The sequence below is a fragment of the Dicentrarchus labrax genome, unplaced genomic scaffold, assembly GCF_905237075.1.
Source record: "Dicentrarchus labrax unplaced genomic scaffold, dlabrax2021, whole genome shotgun sequence".
NCBI lineage: Eukaryota > Metazoa > Chordata > Actinopteri > Moronidae > Dicentrarchus > Dicentrarchus labrax.
This window is the reverse complement of record NW_026136709.1, coordinates 5,417,163-5,433,330: the sequence shown is the minus strand read 5'-3', so window position 1 is coordinate 5,433,330 and position 16,168 is coordinate 5,417,163. Positions and strand designations below refer to the sequence as shown.

General features: G+C 43.8%; 1 protein-coding gene across 4 annotated transcripts in view; it reads right to left on the bottom strand.

Moving 5' to 3' along the window:
* mpp7a (MAGUK p55 scaffold protein 7a) overlaps positions 1 to 16,168 on the bottom strand; it is a 136,251-nt gene that overhangs the window by 74,862 nt on the left and 45,221 nt on the right. For all 4 annotated transcript variants that reach the window (XM_051411251.1, XM_051411253.1, XM_051411254.1 and 1 more), the window contains exons 3-4: positions 12,085 to 12,203; positions 1,662 to 1,739 (exon numbers count right to left, since the gene is read on the bottom strand). In XM_051411251.1, coding sequence (XP_051267211.1) covers positions 1,662 to 1,739; positions 12,085 to 12,203 — 197 coding nt within the window. The remainder of the gene's footprint in view (positions 1 to 1,661; positions 1,740 to 12,084; positions 12,204 to 16,168) is intronic.

Here is a 16,168-nt window from a genome sequence, read left to right as displayed (position 1 = left end):
TTGCCACGGCTTCTGCACGCTCATGGGAAGGGTGCTAAGTGTAAGTATGTGTGACTGAGGGTGTGTGTGCGCTACAGGGACTTGGCACTTGTGGTCTGAAGTTTTACAGTTTGATCTGCATAATATCGTAAGGCTGTAATGCTGATGATCGAGACAAACTACCTACCTGCTTACACTAAGTCTCTCTGGATTTGAGTATAAGCAAATCATGTTTGTTTGGTTTTCAAAGTCAAACAGAAAGACAGCGCATGCAAGACATAATGTGTGTGTAGGCAGGTGACAAATTGAAGGAAAACCCCAGATAAATGAGCAGGGAAACATAACAAATGCAGAGTCCTCCATACAGGACACGAGCACTCACGGAATGGTTTTGATGAGTTTGAACACTATGTTAATCACACACTGCGGCTTTCACAGTTACTGGAACTCAACCCAACTGAAAGCCTACAGACAAACCAGGGTTATAGGTGGAAGTACACAAGCCGCTATTAGTGCAGTGGCACTGATCTTGTAAACCTGTGTTTAACACTAAGCAAATTTAACTATTTTAGTACTTTCACCAAAACATTTGTCCATCATCAAATGCCATAACATCTACAAAAAACCTTTCAACAAAATTTTGTCCAGTTTTACACAAGACCAGATGACTTGTGTCTCACTGGCTTTACGAGCTTGTCGCCAAAGAACGGATCTCTAAAGAAGATCTCGTTACACAGGTCTGATAGTGAGTCCCCTCCCTGCATATGTCTTGCTAGTAGGGATAGGACGATATATGATATCATTGCGCATTGTGATACATTTAAAATTCAATTTATCGTGAACATTCATAGTTGGGATAACCATAAATATCATGCGTCAATGTTTTGACTTAAAAAAAAGCTTGCTGGCTTGCTAGTGTACCGGGGAAGGGCTGCATCTTTCCTCCGTCATTCCAAAATTCTAAGCCTGTCACCATGGCTTGTGCCGGATGTGTGGAAATACCATGGATTCCAAACTAAAGAACAACAGGGAGATGATGTGTCGTAATGCAATAAAAATGCTTGTTTCCTAACAAAGTGTTATGTAAAGTGATTCCAGGATGTTTTAGTGCCATTTTAAGGGTATTCAGCATATTTTAGGGATAATTAGGATAATACTGTGAAGCAAGGAATCCTGGAATTTGAGTCTAAATCATAACTGATTCCTGCTGGGTTTAATTAGCTGCTCGACACAGCAATGTCACATCCAGACTGTGGAAGTCAGACAGAAGCAGTTCTTTAGTGTTATATTTTTCCCCAAAGCCTGTGTCATAACCAGTTTCAGAATAGTGCTGAATACTGCTGAGTACTGAATAACTTCCACTACCTTCATCTGTCGGAGGGTGCGACTGCTTACTGTGATCGGTAACCCAAACCACTCTGCTTCCACTGTCAGTGTAAATGTGTTCACTTTGCCACCGCAGTAATAGCAGCACAACACATAAATCAACCGCTAGAGGAGGTTTTTAACCATCATGTTGGAGAGTGCTCTCTAGCATCACCATCAAAACACCAAATGAGGGAACACCATATATTAGTATACATTACATATTAAGACATGTTATGTTGCTTTTTCCTTTCATTTGTCACCCATCTGTATTTACGACCACATAAATGGAAGCCTTCCTCAAAAAAATAACTTACTTCATTGGCCAGAGCTGCAGCGCTGTCCAGGACAGGGACGGGTTTGCTCTCTTCGTAGTGCTGCAGCCGTTCATGGATCTGAAAGGACAGATTGTGTTCATTAGTAAGCGAGAGAGAGGAAGGAGGTCAATGTTGGGCTGCAGAGGCCACGGCTAGGCCTCCCTGAGCAAATACACACACGTGTGAGCAAAGTGTACACACAACAACCCATGTGCACCGCTACAAGCACACATGTATGAAAACATGTACAGCTTCCATTCACACCATCATGTACTTGCACACACTCACAGTAGATCAAAACGACAAGCAATCACACTTTTAAACACCAGGAGCACACACACAGCTCTTTCACACAAGACTCCCCTTGACTGAGCACAACAGACTGCTTCTAAGTATTTCAGCTCGCTTATCCACTGTACAAACAATCCAGTTTTCCACCATGCATTTGATATGCCCTAGCGGCCTGGTGAGGATTCCAAATCATTTCAACAGTCTGGTTAAATTGGCTAAACATTTCCTTATCAGCCCCAATGCTGCAACTGCACAATGTTGAGAGACAGAGCTGTATCTCTGGAGAATTACTAAAATGGAAAGTAGGCCTGACTCGTGTGTTAACATTTACTCATTTGCACACACAAAAACACTTCATCACTCAAAAACTGATACGTGTACACACGGCCACACGCTCGCACCCACGCTCATGCAGTTAAACACACAGTTCCGCACTTGTGCTCCAGCCTACACACACACACACAGGCACACACGCAAAAATCACTACAGCCATCCCATTTGTGATTTAAGAGCAGCTGTGCAGGAATGTGTTGACAGGCTACAGGCTGCTGTCAGGTCCCATCAGAGAACAGACAGTGACGACGATCCTCCCAACAGCCACTCTTGAGTCTCTCCTCAGCCCAGCATGGTGAGGGGAAGCTAGGCCATGGGTCTGACTGATAGCTGGGCCCCGTTACTGAAGCCTCCAGCTGGATGTCTCAGAAAGCATTCTAGCACAATGGTGGAACAGAGGGGCCTCTGGCTGGGGAGAGAGAGACAGAGGAGTCTCTTGGCCAACTTGGTGTCTGTACGGCCAAATCCACACGTGGGTGCACACCCACACACAGATGGAGAAGTGTCAATTTGCGACAAGAAAAGCAGTTTGTTTGCTGTCACATTGTGAGCAGCTACAGATGCTGTGTGCAATTAAAACATCTGTTTTAGAATTGTTAGACATAATATTTCTTCCTCCTACACAAACCATGTTTTTTAACTAGACATCAGTTGCACCGCCGCAGATACTGAGAATGGCTGTCGGAGAGAGGTGAATGTTGTGAGATGACACAATCACAGGATGAGATCTGTCCCTGCTAATGACATTCCCTTCGGAAATGTTTTTCAGTTATTTGGCCCTAGGTTGGAAATTTGAAAATTTCTGATAAGCAAAAAAACATGCAACATGTGTAGATGAGTTCATTTGAATCTTTTCAAGTTGTCATCTGTCTTTGATAACCAGCAGAGAGAGAAAAAAAAAGAAAGAAGCCCACAATACAAAGACACTAAAGTCAGCATTCCAATGGCACTTTTATGACTTTTTGCTCAGAAAAATGCAACAGAACTATGTGTTAAAAATCTTTGCATATGTATGCCCCTCTCTACCCATCAAAACTCCAGCTAAACTGTTGGCCTTAAACAGGTACAGCCATTTCGGCTTGACTTATCCACACAGCTTCCCCAGTGATAAATCATGACCTGTTAGGACTGTGTCTTAGCCAACAGAGCAGCCATGTTTCAAGGTCAGCTTAGAGGTTCAAATCCCTGTGTAAAGCCGACATTACTCGGCTATAAAACATGGTGCATTAGGCGTGTCGTGGAGGTAATCTGTTGAAGGCCTGAGGGAGGCAGATGGTTGCTCAGCTCAGCTGTAGAGCGCAAAAAGCTGAGACTTCAAGACCCCAGAACAAGACCGACAAATTGTGCTGGAAAGAACAAGTGATACAGTACGTATTATGAAGGCCTCTGCTGTTTACTGGAGAGATGCAAGAACTTGCACAAATAGTGATAAGGCCAGGGGCGGAGGTAAAAATTAGCGTGCTATTAGGGAGTGGTACTAACACAAGTCTGACTCCACTGTTTAAATGGTACTGAGTTGAACTGCTGTCAGTGTGTTCCATGTTTTATGGCATCAAATACAAGACTGCCACTCTAGGGCAATTCCTGGAAATTTTCATCCTCATCTGTTTAATTTCACATAGCCACGTCATATTTGAACAGCTACTCTCTACTGTTCATGGAGTCCCAACAACTCCACCCTGTGCTTTGACTCTGTCTGTTCTTCTACAGTAGAGGGCCGTAAAAGGACAGGCAGGCAGCTCCGGTTACTTCTTCTGTCCTGATCATCTTTGTAAGAAAACAGATGAAATAAATGAGAGAGGTTGCCAGTGTCTTCAGCGCTCCAACATACCACAGTCCTAGTGACATCTGCTTAGGTAGTTGTTGCTCCACCACCTCGGCTTACTTAGTTACTGTGGAATTTCTCCTCTGCTCTGTGAGCAAATGCGAGATTGAAATGCTTTTATTTACAGTTCAGGACACTTTCCAAGTGCCTGTCCATGACGCAGTAATGTATTTTAAAGTCATTACCCCGCTTTTTGCATAGCGCAGTCTCTGTCCCATTGGTGAGGCAGCAGTGCTCCTGGCAAACAGGAGAAGTGGCCTGGTGGAATAAAAAACAAAACAGTAAGAGACAGTGTGCTGCAGCCAGGGAGGGCTTAGCTCAAACCAGAGTGCTACTGCTGGACACACAACTGAATCAAAGAGTGGGATTCTGAAACTTCTCCGATGAGAAATATAGTGGTACTTCTATGTAAAATAAGGCACAGAAGTCGAGATCAAAATGCTTAAAACTTAGGGAGGAAAGCTCCCTGAAGTAGAGGCTGAGAAAAGATGAATGAATGTGCACCTTCACTGAAAGCTTAAAAAAATGCTACAAAAGGAGCAGTGTATGTACCGTCTCCACAGAGGCCTCAGACTAAGTTCTGTTTGCTTCCAGAAATACCCTGCGGGCTTAGAATATACACTGCAACACACAGGAAAAATATATGAAGAAAAACACTAACACTGGGAAGAATTGAAATGAAAAAAATCCAACAATGATGAACGGAAACAAAAACATAACATCCATCTATTTCAGACAAGAGCTCCTACCACTGCTAAGGGATCACTGTTAAGGTTAAGGGTCAGACCCCTTGGAGACCTTTCAAGAAACCTTTAGCAATAAAATTCAGCAATTCAAACAGTATTTATGTTCTCTTCAAGATCAAAGCGCATGCAAAAGTTAGAACAATGATGTTCTGAAGCTTTATTGTCAACGTAAAGGTATAGCCGAGGAAGAACGCATGCCTTACAAACACTAATCCAGACACACTAGAGCAAGCAAAGTCTGGCACAGAAAGAGGGAGTGAGCGTGCAGGAGAGTGAAAGCTTGATAGATGGAGAAGTGTGCTGATGGAAGGAGAAAGAGAGGTCTGGAGATCACAGGGCTGGATAATGTTTCTGTTTCTGAGTCCTGCAAGGAGGCTCAAGGCCTCTGGTAAATGTCCACTTCCCCAGAAAACTTCAGGTCGGACTGGTTTGGGTCGACGATCTTTCTCCCACTGCTGTTTCTATATCTACCCACCAGAGCGGATCCGGTATCAGGCCTACGTTAATCCACCGGAGTCCGATCTCTTGGTCTGATCCAGAACACCTTGTCAAGGCTTCATGGCCTGGTAGATTAGACCAAGTTAGGGAAACGAGAAGGGGGGGATTACAGGCAGTCGTACAGGGTTGCAACTGGAATAGCTGTGAAATGATATGTTTACTCAAGAACCAGAAGGAGAAAAGTTGAGATTTGCTTTTTCTTCTGTTACAGCAGGTCACTTAACAAAGTGTTGGCTTTAGCCCTGGCATGATGGCATCAGGTCCTGGACATTGTGCTGTGGTTTATGAACAACCCTGCAGATGACAGTACCATTATCCATCAGTCTGTTGAGGGTGCAACTCTGGATCCTGCTAACTCAAGTTTACGCCAAGCAAAACTAGATTCAACCGAGTGTCATCGAGGAGCAGATATTGAAAGTGACAGCATCCAGTCAACATTGCTATTAGTGGTTACTAAGTTTACACAAAGAGCAGAAAAGTCTTTCATCATAGATCTAACATCCTTAAGAACTTCTCTCAGACAATCTTCTGTGGTGGTTGAACTACTAAAATACATAATTTTATTCAGAAATATGAAGAACAAATTGGCAATACAATATGAAAGGTCTGCCAAGGCTTTCAGCCAATCTGTCTATCAATACCTATATCTCCAGGGCAAGACTTTATGATAATGTTTGACAAAAACTGGTTCAACTTTTCTGTAATCTTTAATTGTCTACGCCAATTAGAATTCTTCTTGTCTTAGACCAAACAAGAGTGCATTGAGGTTCTTGATGACAATGGCTCATCAACTAATTAATGTGAAAATATGGCAATGATTGGTTTTGTATATTCTCACATTGTTGTTGAGCAAAGAATTCACGCAAACACACACCAACCCAGCACCTTTCCTTGACCAAGACCTCATACGGAGTGGTCTGGTGCCTGAGCTCGACTCTTATTTGTTGTGGAAAAGGTCTGGAGAATGTGACAGCTAATTAAAAACTAGCAGTAGATCCAATGGACGAGAGAGGGAGAGAAAGAGACCAGGGCAGCTGGCCAACAATCATGACAGCCACATCATTTAGATAGGGGATACATTTCCTCCTGGAGCTCCTGGAAAAAGGAGCAGAGAGGCCCCTGACACACCTCCATAGAGGCCATGTGCTCTGTGAAGCCAGGACAGTGCGGAACACAGTCAAACTCATATACATACGACGACCGTCTGGAGACACAGCTAAAATCCCCACTGCAAGTGTTCTGTTTGTGTTTCAGCCTCTAACTTTGCAGAGTACAAAAACATCACCAGAAAAAACCAAAGGGAAGTGGCATACAATACTCATGCAACTTATTCAATATGATGTATAGCTGCTATTGTGTTAGGAAGCAGTATTATGAATGACTGAGGGCATAAAGCCAGGACAAATGCACTGACTTACTGAATCAGATTGATTTGAGTACTTTTGAGGGAGTCAATTCAACATATAAATTTGTTAAGACTACCTTTAAAAGCTCCAGGTGAGCCCATGATGTCTTCAAGCAGTTCTCAAGCCTTGAGGGAGCCATAAATACACTATATGGCACCATGAACCTCATTTTCCATATTTTGTGTATTGCTCCTATGCTCCATGTCCTATTAAGATTGGCTTAGTATTGTGTAGACCTTCTGGTTTCACTTTGAGTCCCTTTTTTCCAAAGCAATACAAAATCGGGGTCAACCAAAGTGACCTGGAATAATGGTTGTGGGATCACTCCAGAGATTTTCCTTGATTACCAATACAGACATTTGACTGATAGAATGGGGACTGGTGGATCTGTAGGCCTCTCCCCATTTTCACTGTCCCCCCAGTGATCGAGACATGGTTCAAGTCAATGAGTTTTAAGGTTATTCAGTAACAGGCCATACTGCAGCCTGACTGCTGTACTAAGGAGTTTCCCTCCTCCTTTCCCCTGTCCCTATCACAACCTTGCCTTTGGCTTCATCCATCGTCTATTCATCTAGCTCTCTGGCTTAATTCAGAGGCGCTTGTTTGTGGACATTGAGCATGATCTTTCGACTTCATGCTGTAGTCGACCATTAAACTCCTATGAAAATATTTGGAAGGTAGCCTAAGCGCAGAGTATAACATTGCAAGGAAGGGGATTTATTTTGGATTCAAGTGAGGTTTTTAAACCATAAATAACTACCCGGCATGTGTCAGAAAGAATATTTTCTAGCAACTAATGGCAAGTTGAATGACTGTAACCGAAGCCTGCGCAAAGTTTCTTAATTTACAATCACTACCATACCAAAGCCCCACGCTTTTTTAATAAGAACACAAGAAATTACACTGAGTTGACAAACTCAGTTGCTCAGGAGGCTAGAGAAATATGAAGGTTGTCTCGTTTTAAGGATGGAAGCTCCCTTCTCCAAAGCAGCCTGCAGGTTTTGCTTAACTCCCCACAAGGGTTCCCGTTCCCCCAAAATAATAAATACAGACCTCAGAGGCGACCAGTGCACAGGACGTGCTGACCACAGACAGTACGAATGGATCTCTAAGGTAGTATAGGTTTACAGGCTGAGTCCTGAACCAGAGACGATTAGCTAGGTTTTACTGCATACAGGGTATGAGGCTTAAATGACTCACAGATAGTAGCAGGGTGAGAGGTTTAGAACAATTTCCTTTTTGTGATCTTCCTGAGTAATGGGGACCGACAGCAAGGTATGTTTTGAGGTGTGTAAAGGATAAGATGAGTGCCCTGAGGGCAAGAATCTAGTTGCACTCAAGGAGTAGGGTTGATGGACATTACAGGGTGAGTCATAAAACTTGGAGGGCTACCTAGAGCTCCATCCAGTTATTCATGGGATACCAAGTCTGGTACTTGAGGAATACAGTCCAGTTTGTCTGAAAATGAGCTCATTCATCAAAAATAGCCGAAACTTTCCACTTGGGTACAAGCGTCAGCTGCAGCACCTTTACATGTCATTAAAGGCCTGTAGTGCTGAAGAACAAACTGGCAAGCCCACATCAATATTGCTGTGTAACAACGACACAAGCGCCAAGCCTATTAGCAACTAACAGGAGCAGAATTTAAGGGAAAACTGACTGACCACAAAATGAGGGATCTCTGGGCCTGGCTAAAGGCCTGCTGACAGAAACTTGGTCGTAAAGGAGAGCCCCACCTGAGGCAGGTGGAAATTGAATATTGTATTATATTTCCTGTGGCTTTTTGTGGAGCTGGAACTTGGCAGTGGAACAGTGAGTGTGGTGGAATTTATAGAAAGCACACTTGAGTAACTCCCTTTAATTGAAAAGAGGAGAACTCTCTGTGTCGTTTTAGCTATGCTAGGTATACACGCCAGTACTCACATTTCATGTCAGCTCTGATGCTGCCCCGCTGAAAAGTCTTCAAAATTAGGTGAACTTGAGAGCCCCAGTCCATGCTGAAAGATGATATTAGAAAATATTTGTTTCATCTCTGTGACATAATAGGATTAGGAGGGACGTGAGAGGCTGTCCCATCTGATGAGGGCAGGTGAGGAGAGACAGAAAGAACCTGAGTCTGGTTTTAGTCTTCGTGTAGGTCAGAATTCTCTCTTCTTCTTTCTTGTCTCTCTTTCCATCTCTGACAAGTCTTCCTCTGGTCCTTCTCTCTCCCTCCAGACAGACTGACCAGTAACTGATGCGCCATAATTACCCAGGTGAGGCTTGAGCGTTTCCATATGAGTGACCTGGGTTGCCGAGCCTGTCGGATTAACATGATGTGTGTGTTTTCTCTCCACTGTTTAGCCATTCCCAAAGTATCCCCTTCACAGCCTTGTGGAATAAAAGGTGGAATCTGTGGAGATTTGGTGGTGGGGCTTTAGAGGAAGGGGACAATTAAGGTTTTATTAATGGTGTGCCACTGACGTTAGCCATGTTCACCTGAATGTTGCGTCTCAGTGAAGGCCTCTGCTGTAAGGCGAGATGCTTGTTCTGTACTTCTGTGTGTTTCAAAGTCTGCCTGTCTGTCCATTTAGCTCACTAGCTGACAGGCTGGCTCACGTCTCAGTACCAAGTAGAAAGCAGAGGAAACACATAGTTCTGCTTGTCTGGAGTGGGGCAGTTTCCACTTATGCCGCCACCTTAACAATAAGAGACGCTAAAAGCAGCTCAGTTTCTCTCCTTTGAATGAAAAGGAAGAATAAGATAATAGGTAGAACAGGCTTGTTTTGGTGAAGAAATAATGAGGTTCTTTGATGTTAAACCCAAATCATCAATTTCATGGCTGTATTGTGGGTATTTATTCTGCTGCAGTAGCAATAGTGATTTGGGTCCCAGTAGGTTAGATCTTAACTAATGAACAGTACTGACGTGGGACCTAAAGTTAGAACCAATCACTATCTTGCTGGCACATGAACAAAGTGGTAAGTTGATTTTACCATTCAACCCTTCTTTCATGCATACACACACACATCTGAAAAATCTGTTCTTGACAGTCACTAAGCCCAATTTGATGGGCTTCCCTTTGTAAGCAGTTTCGACCAAAAAAAAAAAAACAGGATGGAGAAGCCAGGAGTTTTCTTTGCTATTTTGCCAATGATATGATTAGCATTGCACGGACATCTTATTATATATCAATCCATCCATCAACACTTATTTGGTAAGTAGGCTATGCATGTTAACTCAGACCCTCCTGGCACACAGAGACCATCTGATTAGGGTACCTGAACAACCTGAACTGGCTCTTTTCAATGGAAGAGAAACTGATCCAGCTCATCACTGATTGCTTTTAATCCATATCTAATTCTTCACTAAGCAAAAAAAGATTTATGGTAAAACAAGAACCCTTTCATGGTTCCTCTTCTCAACAACAGTCCAGTAAAATGCCTGATTTCTGCCGATGCTGCACTAATCCCCCTGTTGATCTTGAGGCCCATGTTATGCTCCATCTTACCCTTGCTTGTCTCTTGCAGAGATGCTCAAAAAACATTTTTTGTAACTTTATCCACTCAGATTCTCTGGAGTATTGGACAGCAGTGATGGAGAACATTGCAGAGGACAATTATCTACTTTGTTGACAATTTAAAGACAAATTCTTCTAGCAATTGGTGCAAAGCTTTCAGAGGTCCAGGTCAAGAGTCTGTGAGGACATAGCACTGACACTTTCTCCCCTTCGAGTTCCTCTTGAAAGTTTAGCTAGGTATAATCAGGGGTGGTTAGAGGGCTAGGTAAATTCTTGGAGCTCCACCCTTATGCCTGGCTAAATATCACAGAAACATAATGCCACCTTCATTAGCATCATTCTCTCTGCCCCACACCATGCAGTGTTTTCTTTGGGGCCGGCGAGAATAAGAGCCTCAACCTGCCCATCATTATCCATGTTAAAGATGCCTTATTCTTTGGCCATTCATAACAATCCAGGCATCAAATGAAACCCTTCTGGTTTCCTCAAGTCCCGACATCAGGGTTTTAACTTCAGCGTCTGAGGTATGCCATAATTCAGGCACTTTTACACGCTCACATTGGCGCGTTACAGCCCTGGATCCTGAACAAACATGCTTACACAAAAAAGATTTCTTTAAAGGGAGGGGATGAAAATTATGTCGATTTTTCTCTCTCAATCGTCTCTGTGACATAATGATTCTGGCTGGAGAGAAAGAGAGACCACCAAAGGCGGAAATATATCATGCCAGCAGATGAAAACAGTGTTGGTCATTCTTTCAAATGGAGACTATATACAAAGGATGCAGTCCAATGTAGCTCTAACAATTACAAGAAGTTTGCTTAGTAAACTGACTAAAGAATTCTCCTCAGTGAACGAGAGAAAGAGCTGAAGCAGTTGTTACATTACTGGTTCAGTGACTGACAAACAAGCTGATTTCCAGCACAAAAACCCCAGATGACAAAACCCTCCAGTTCCATTTACAATAGCAGGAGATAAAGACGGAGATTGGCTGAGGATTTCAGAGGATCCCATGTGAAAACGAGGTTAGGCAAGACAGACAGAATGTGTTACATTCATTACCTCTGTCTGCCTGCTAGCGTACAAAGATATCAAGTACGCTCATCTTCCCCACAAATTCTGCAGCTATCTAGTTTAATAGGCAGTAACCGGACCACAGGTCCATTCACGCTGGCAGAGGGGGAGTTAGAAGATCTGGGTGGGTAGACTGTTGGAATGACAATAAACTTAGTACTGTACTGAATGAGACTGCAAGGAAGGAGGCTGAATAAAGCAGTGTTAAGCAAAGGTGCAAGTGTGTGTTTTTATGTGAATTGGAGAGGTCGCTGAAGCGGCGGGAGCAGCGGGAGAGAGGGTTCAGATTCTGGTTTTTCCCATGAGAGGAAGGATGTGACTGTAAAGGTGGGCAGAGTAGATTTAGACGTAGATTTTAGGAAGATTCCAGATCCCATGTTAAAATAGATATTGTCTGTCTGGCCTGAGGCTGTGATAACTTACTCCTGCTTTCATTTTTCATATTTGCCATTGTGGGGAGGTTGGTAGTTAAATTGAATTATTCATGATTATAAAACTGTCACTCCTTAAAAGACATAATGTACATGCAGGTTAAAGAACACAGGATTTGAATGATGATTTTTTGCTAGTTGGATAGTATGCACTTAAAGAACTTTAGTGCATCAACCGTGGTGGATATGAATTGGCTCTTCGACAATGCAGTTCCCTGGCAATAGCAACATGGGTATTAAATTAAAATAAAAAATACTGAACCATTAACCAAAGTTTTAACACATAACTACAAAAAAGAGGTGCTTTTTTTTTGTTTTACCTTGACCAGCGAGTGGAGGCTTCTCTCTCCAAACATGTCTTGGAGGAAGGTGTTGTCCTCGGGGCGGCTGACATGGGGCTGCAGCTGGGAGGGCAGAGCGGCCAGCAGCTCATACAGACCTGCACACAGCAGAGAGGAAACAGAGGGTCGGTATGGCAGTGGGAGGTATGAGCACATGCATGCACAGTCACACACGAAAAACACACGCATGGAGACAGATGTGCATACATCTGTAGTTTAATAATACATAAAAGAACAGAAGTGCAGGACGTGTGCATGAATACATATACACCCACACACATTCAAGAGACAGACAAGACAACACATGCATTTGTAAGCATACACATAAATGCTTGTAGTAGAGCTTTTATAACCTCACACACACACACTATCTATGGATGCACGCTCTGTTTCTTTCTCTCTTTAGATGCACTCATATGAATACACATAAAATAAACAAACACAAAAAGTACTACAAGCTACAGAAAAAAACACTAACGCAACTAGAAGGAAAAGGAAACATAGGGGCAATAAAGCATTTCCCCCCAGCCTCTACTTCCTGCTATTGTCCCAGCCTTTCCTGTTGTTTGAGGAACGCCGCTGTCCTCAGTCAGAAAACAATTCCAAAAACTTCATGCCAGGTAGCTAGAAATTCCACTTTTTGATCAGTTGAAAAGTTCAATATTAACCTCCTTTTCAGCCAAACAGATGGCACACATGCCTCGGGAGGATTTCCATCCACACATCTTTCTTGATTGCAAACAATCAGTTTCTGGAGTAAAGTGCATGTGTTTGCTAAACAGAAGTTTTGGATGAAGTACTCGAGATAGATTCTATGTGGCTGTTGCACAGGTTGTGTCAATATTCTTAATACTGAAAGCCTAAAATGGAATTGAACTGAACTGAAAAAACCTTTGGCACTTGAAAGAACTTGATTTGAGGTAAGTGAAGTGAACAGGCTTGGCGGCACACCAACTGATGTCATGAGCTCATAAGGACAGTGGACTTTTGCATTTATCCAGGCCTATGTGGCCCATATACAGGTCACCGCCACAGCATTAGCAAAGTTTGTTGGCGACAGTGAGAGAAACGGGGTGAAAGGATCAGCAGTCCCATAGCCGAATCTGATTCCCTTCAAAACGACACATGCTGAATTCTGTAAGGCCTTTTGGGGTTTACTAACCGGGCTTATAAAAGGAATGAATATTTCAAATTCAATTTACAGAGAACCAGACTGGGGAGCTGATGGTTTCAAGATTAAGCAGAGGGGAGGCGAGGCATTCAAGAGGGAGAGAGCACAAAACCAGCGAGTGAGCGGGGTTCCTTCCAAACACAACAGAGTCCTGGAGCACAACTGATGGAGAGTAGTAGCAGATACTTGTTTGTTGCTCTGCTCTGGTCTTCAGCGTGGCTCTGATCCACTAAACTACGGGATACATTAAAGGTCAGCGCAGTCAGGCCGGGTTATATGCATCAAAGACCCCTTTACAAATGCACCAGAGAAGGCCCCCCAGATTCAAACTGCTCAAACACAACCGCACGGTGCCTGAAAGCCTTTGAAGTAACATGCGATCATGTGAAGAAAATCTAAACACATTCACAGCGGAGCCATCGAGACGTCAAAACAAACTTGAGCGGCTTGGCTACCTCTCTGAGAGCGTCTTTCATCAGAGGACAGGGCGAAAGAGGGGAAGGAGGAAGAAAAGAGGCACCACAGACGCAAGTGGAGTAATTCCTAGCTGAAAATGATTGATTGAAAACAATGGTTGACGTCGTTGGCTGGATGAATGACTGACTGACTGAACTGGCGGGCTCTCTGACTGGGTTAGAGCAAGTGTGTGCTGGCAGCTCAGGCCACTTGGCGGGAGAGCCATGGCTGATGAACCGAGCTCATGTCAAGTGCTGCTGCTGCTGCTGCTGCTGCTAGGCAGTCAGATAGATGGAGTGTCATCTGCCACTCTCAACCCTCTGCTTTCCATTTGGAGCTGATGTGGGGGTTCGAGTCTCAGAGATCTCTGTGCCGACGCACAGGATACATCAAGATGATATTCTGCCCCATTCTTCAGCTCACAACATGGACTCTGTTTAGTGTTAGCGCCTCATACCTCACTTATCCAAAAGTTCTGTGGTGAAGAAAGAAGTATAACAAAGGAGAGGAAAAAGCCACTGAACAAGAGAGGTTTTACACACAACACATGTGCACCAGTCATTACAGCGGCCCCCGTGGTTTTACTCTAGCTTGGTGTGTGATATTGTCCCTGGTATGTGATCATCCGATGCCTGGTTCTGTGGTCCTCATCACCAGAAACTTTCTAGCTTTTTTAAGCTAACACAATCCTGCCTGAGGGCAGCTGGCCCGCTCAATCTTTTACAACTTGGAACTCCCAACAGAACATCTCGCATAATATATATATATATAAAAAAAAGATTTAAAGAGACATGGGATGAGGTGAGGGGTGTAGGAAGGGCGTTTGAGAGTGGGGGGGGAGAGATATGGTAATGTCATTACTATTGGCAGCGCTGAGATACTGGTAGGAGGAGATGAGGGAACGAGGGAGGGAAGAAGAGAGTGAGAAGTCCCGAAGCATTATTCTCCCCAGGTGCGAAGTCTCTGCTCCTGTCTACACTCTCAGTGATTCAATTCTTTATTCCTTCTGACAACAATTCCTCCCTATCCAGGCTGTGTGATGTTTGCCAATGGCACATTATGGGAAACACATCAACTCCATTAGCTGATCAGAAATAAAAACATAATGGGGGAAGAAGATAAAACGACAAGCTGCCACTGTGCTTTGCTTCTGGGGTCACTATGTCAGGCTGAACCCTGTGAACCAGAGAAAACCCAGTTTCAAACAACAACAGACAGAGATGTAGAGGAGCCAAGAGCTAAACAAGGACTCTGCAAAGCTGAAATTAAATATAAGAATGTATGGGTGGACAAGCGCAGAGGAGAAATGGAGGTAGAAAGAGAGAGAGAGGAAGTGAGCCAAAAAACAACCACAGTGGTGGTAAAATCACTGTGTGTGGACACTATAAAAAGTGGAGAGAGAAATAAATCCAGGGCCAGATGTATAGACACATAGATCTGTAACATCAGAAACCGTGTCCAGCACACACAGTGAGAGACAAAATGAGAGAGGGGGGAAGAAGAAAGGAAACAATATTGGGCCAAACCTTCACCACTAAAGGGTGGACTGATTTGTTTCTTGCAGGGCTGGTCTGGCTTCATTTGATTTGTTTTGGACAGACTATTCTGGACCCTCTCGTGCGGCGGCGGACCTGGCAGCGTCTTGTAGTAGACCACTAGGTTCTGTTGTGGCTAGCGCTGGACCAGCCCAGACCAGAGGTCCAGAAGACCAGCATAATGATGCGCAGGATGGCCCAAACAGTCTTCAGAGAAAGCAGAAAGGCCAGGGCCTGCGAAGCTTCCCGTATGGAGGAAGTGACCACTTTAACTGCCAAACAGCACTTCCCCTCTCACGCCCACACCTCCACAGTGGTTAAAGAAAATAACAGTGTTTTTCACAGATCCCCTTTATGTAAAACACACAAAAAAAATCCCAGACAATGAAATGCATTAAACATGATACGCATCAAATTGCTAGTCACATAGGTCAACGGCCTCAGGGGGTTTTTCTAGAGCGGAGCAAGACGAGGAAATTACAGGGACTAATCTGACAACACAGAGTTTGCATGGTTGTAAAAAATGACCCTCGCTACGACATTGTAACTCTGGCAGTGTTTACTTACACGCCACACTACGCCACATGGGCTGCTGTGAGACACATTTGTCCAAAATTATATGGGTTGAACTGTACAGCCCGGATGCTAAGGGACCCCCCTTCAATCTTGTAACTGAACTACATACAGAAAGACAAACTGTCTGTCCGGTGAAAATGAACTTGTTCGAATACAGGAAATGAATGTTGGGTTTCGACTCAATTTCCTCCCCCCTGCATTTTCTCCCAGGTGCTGAATGAGTTATTGACCTCCCTCATATATCTTCCAGGGACATATAGAGAGCACAATGTTCATGAGGCTCACCAGACTGCTGGGGGAAGAGGACTGTGACAACATGTGGGAG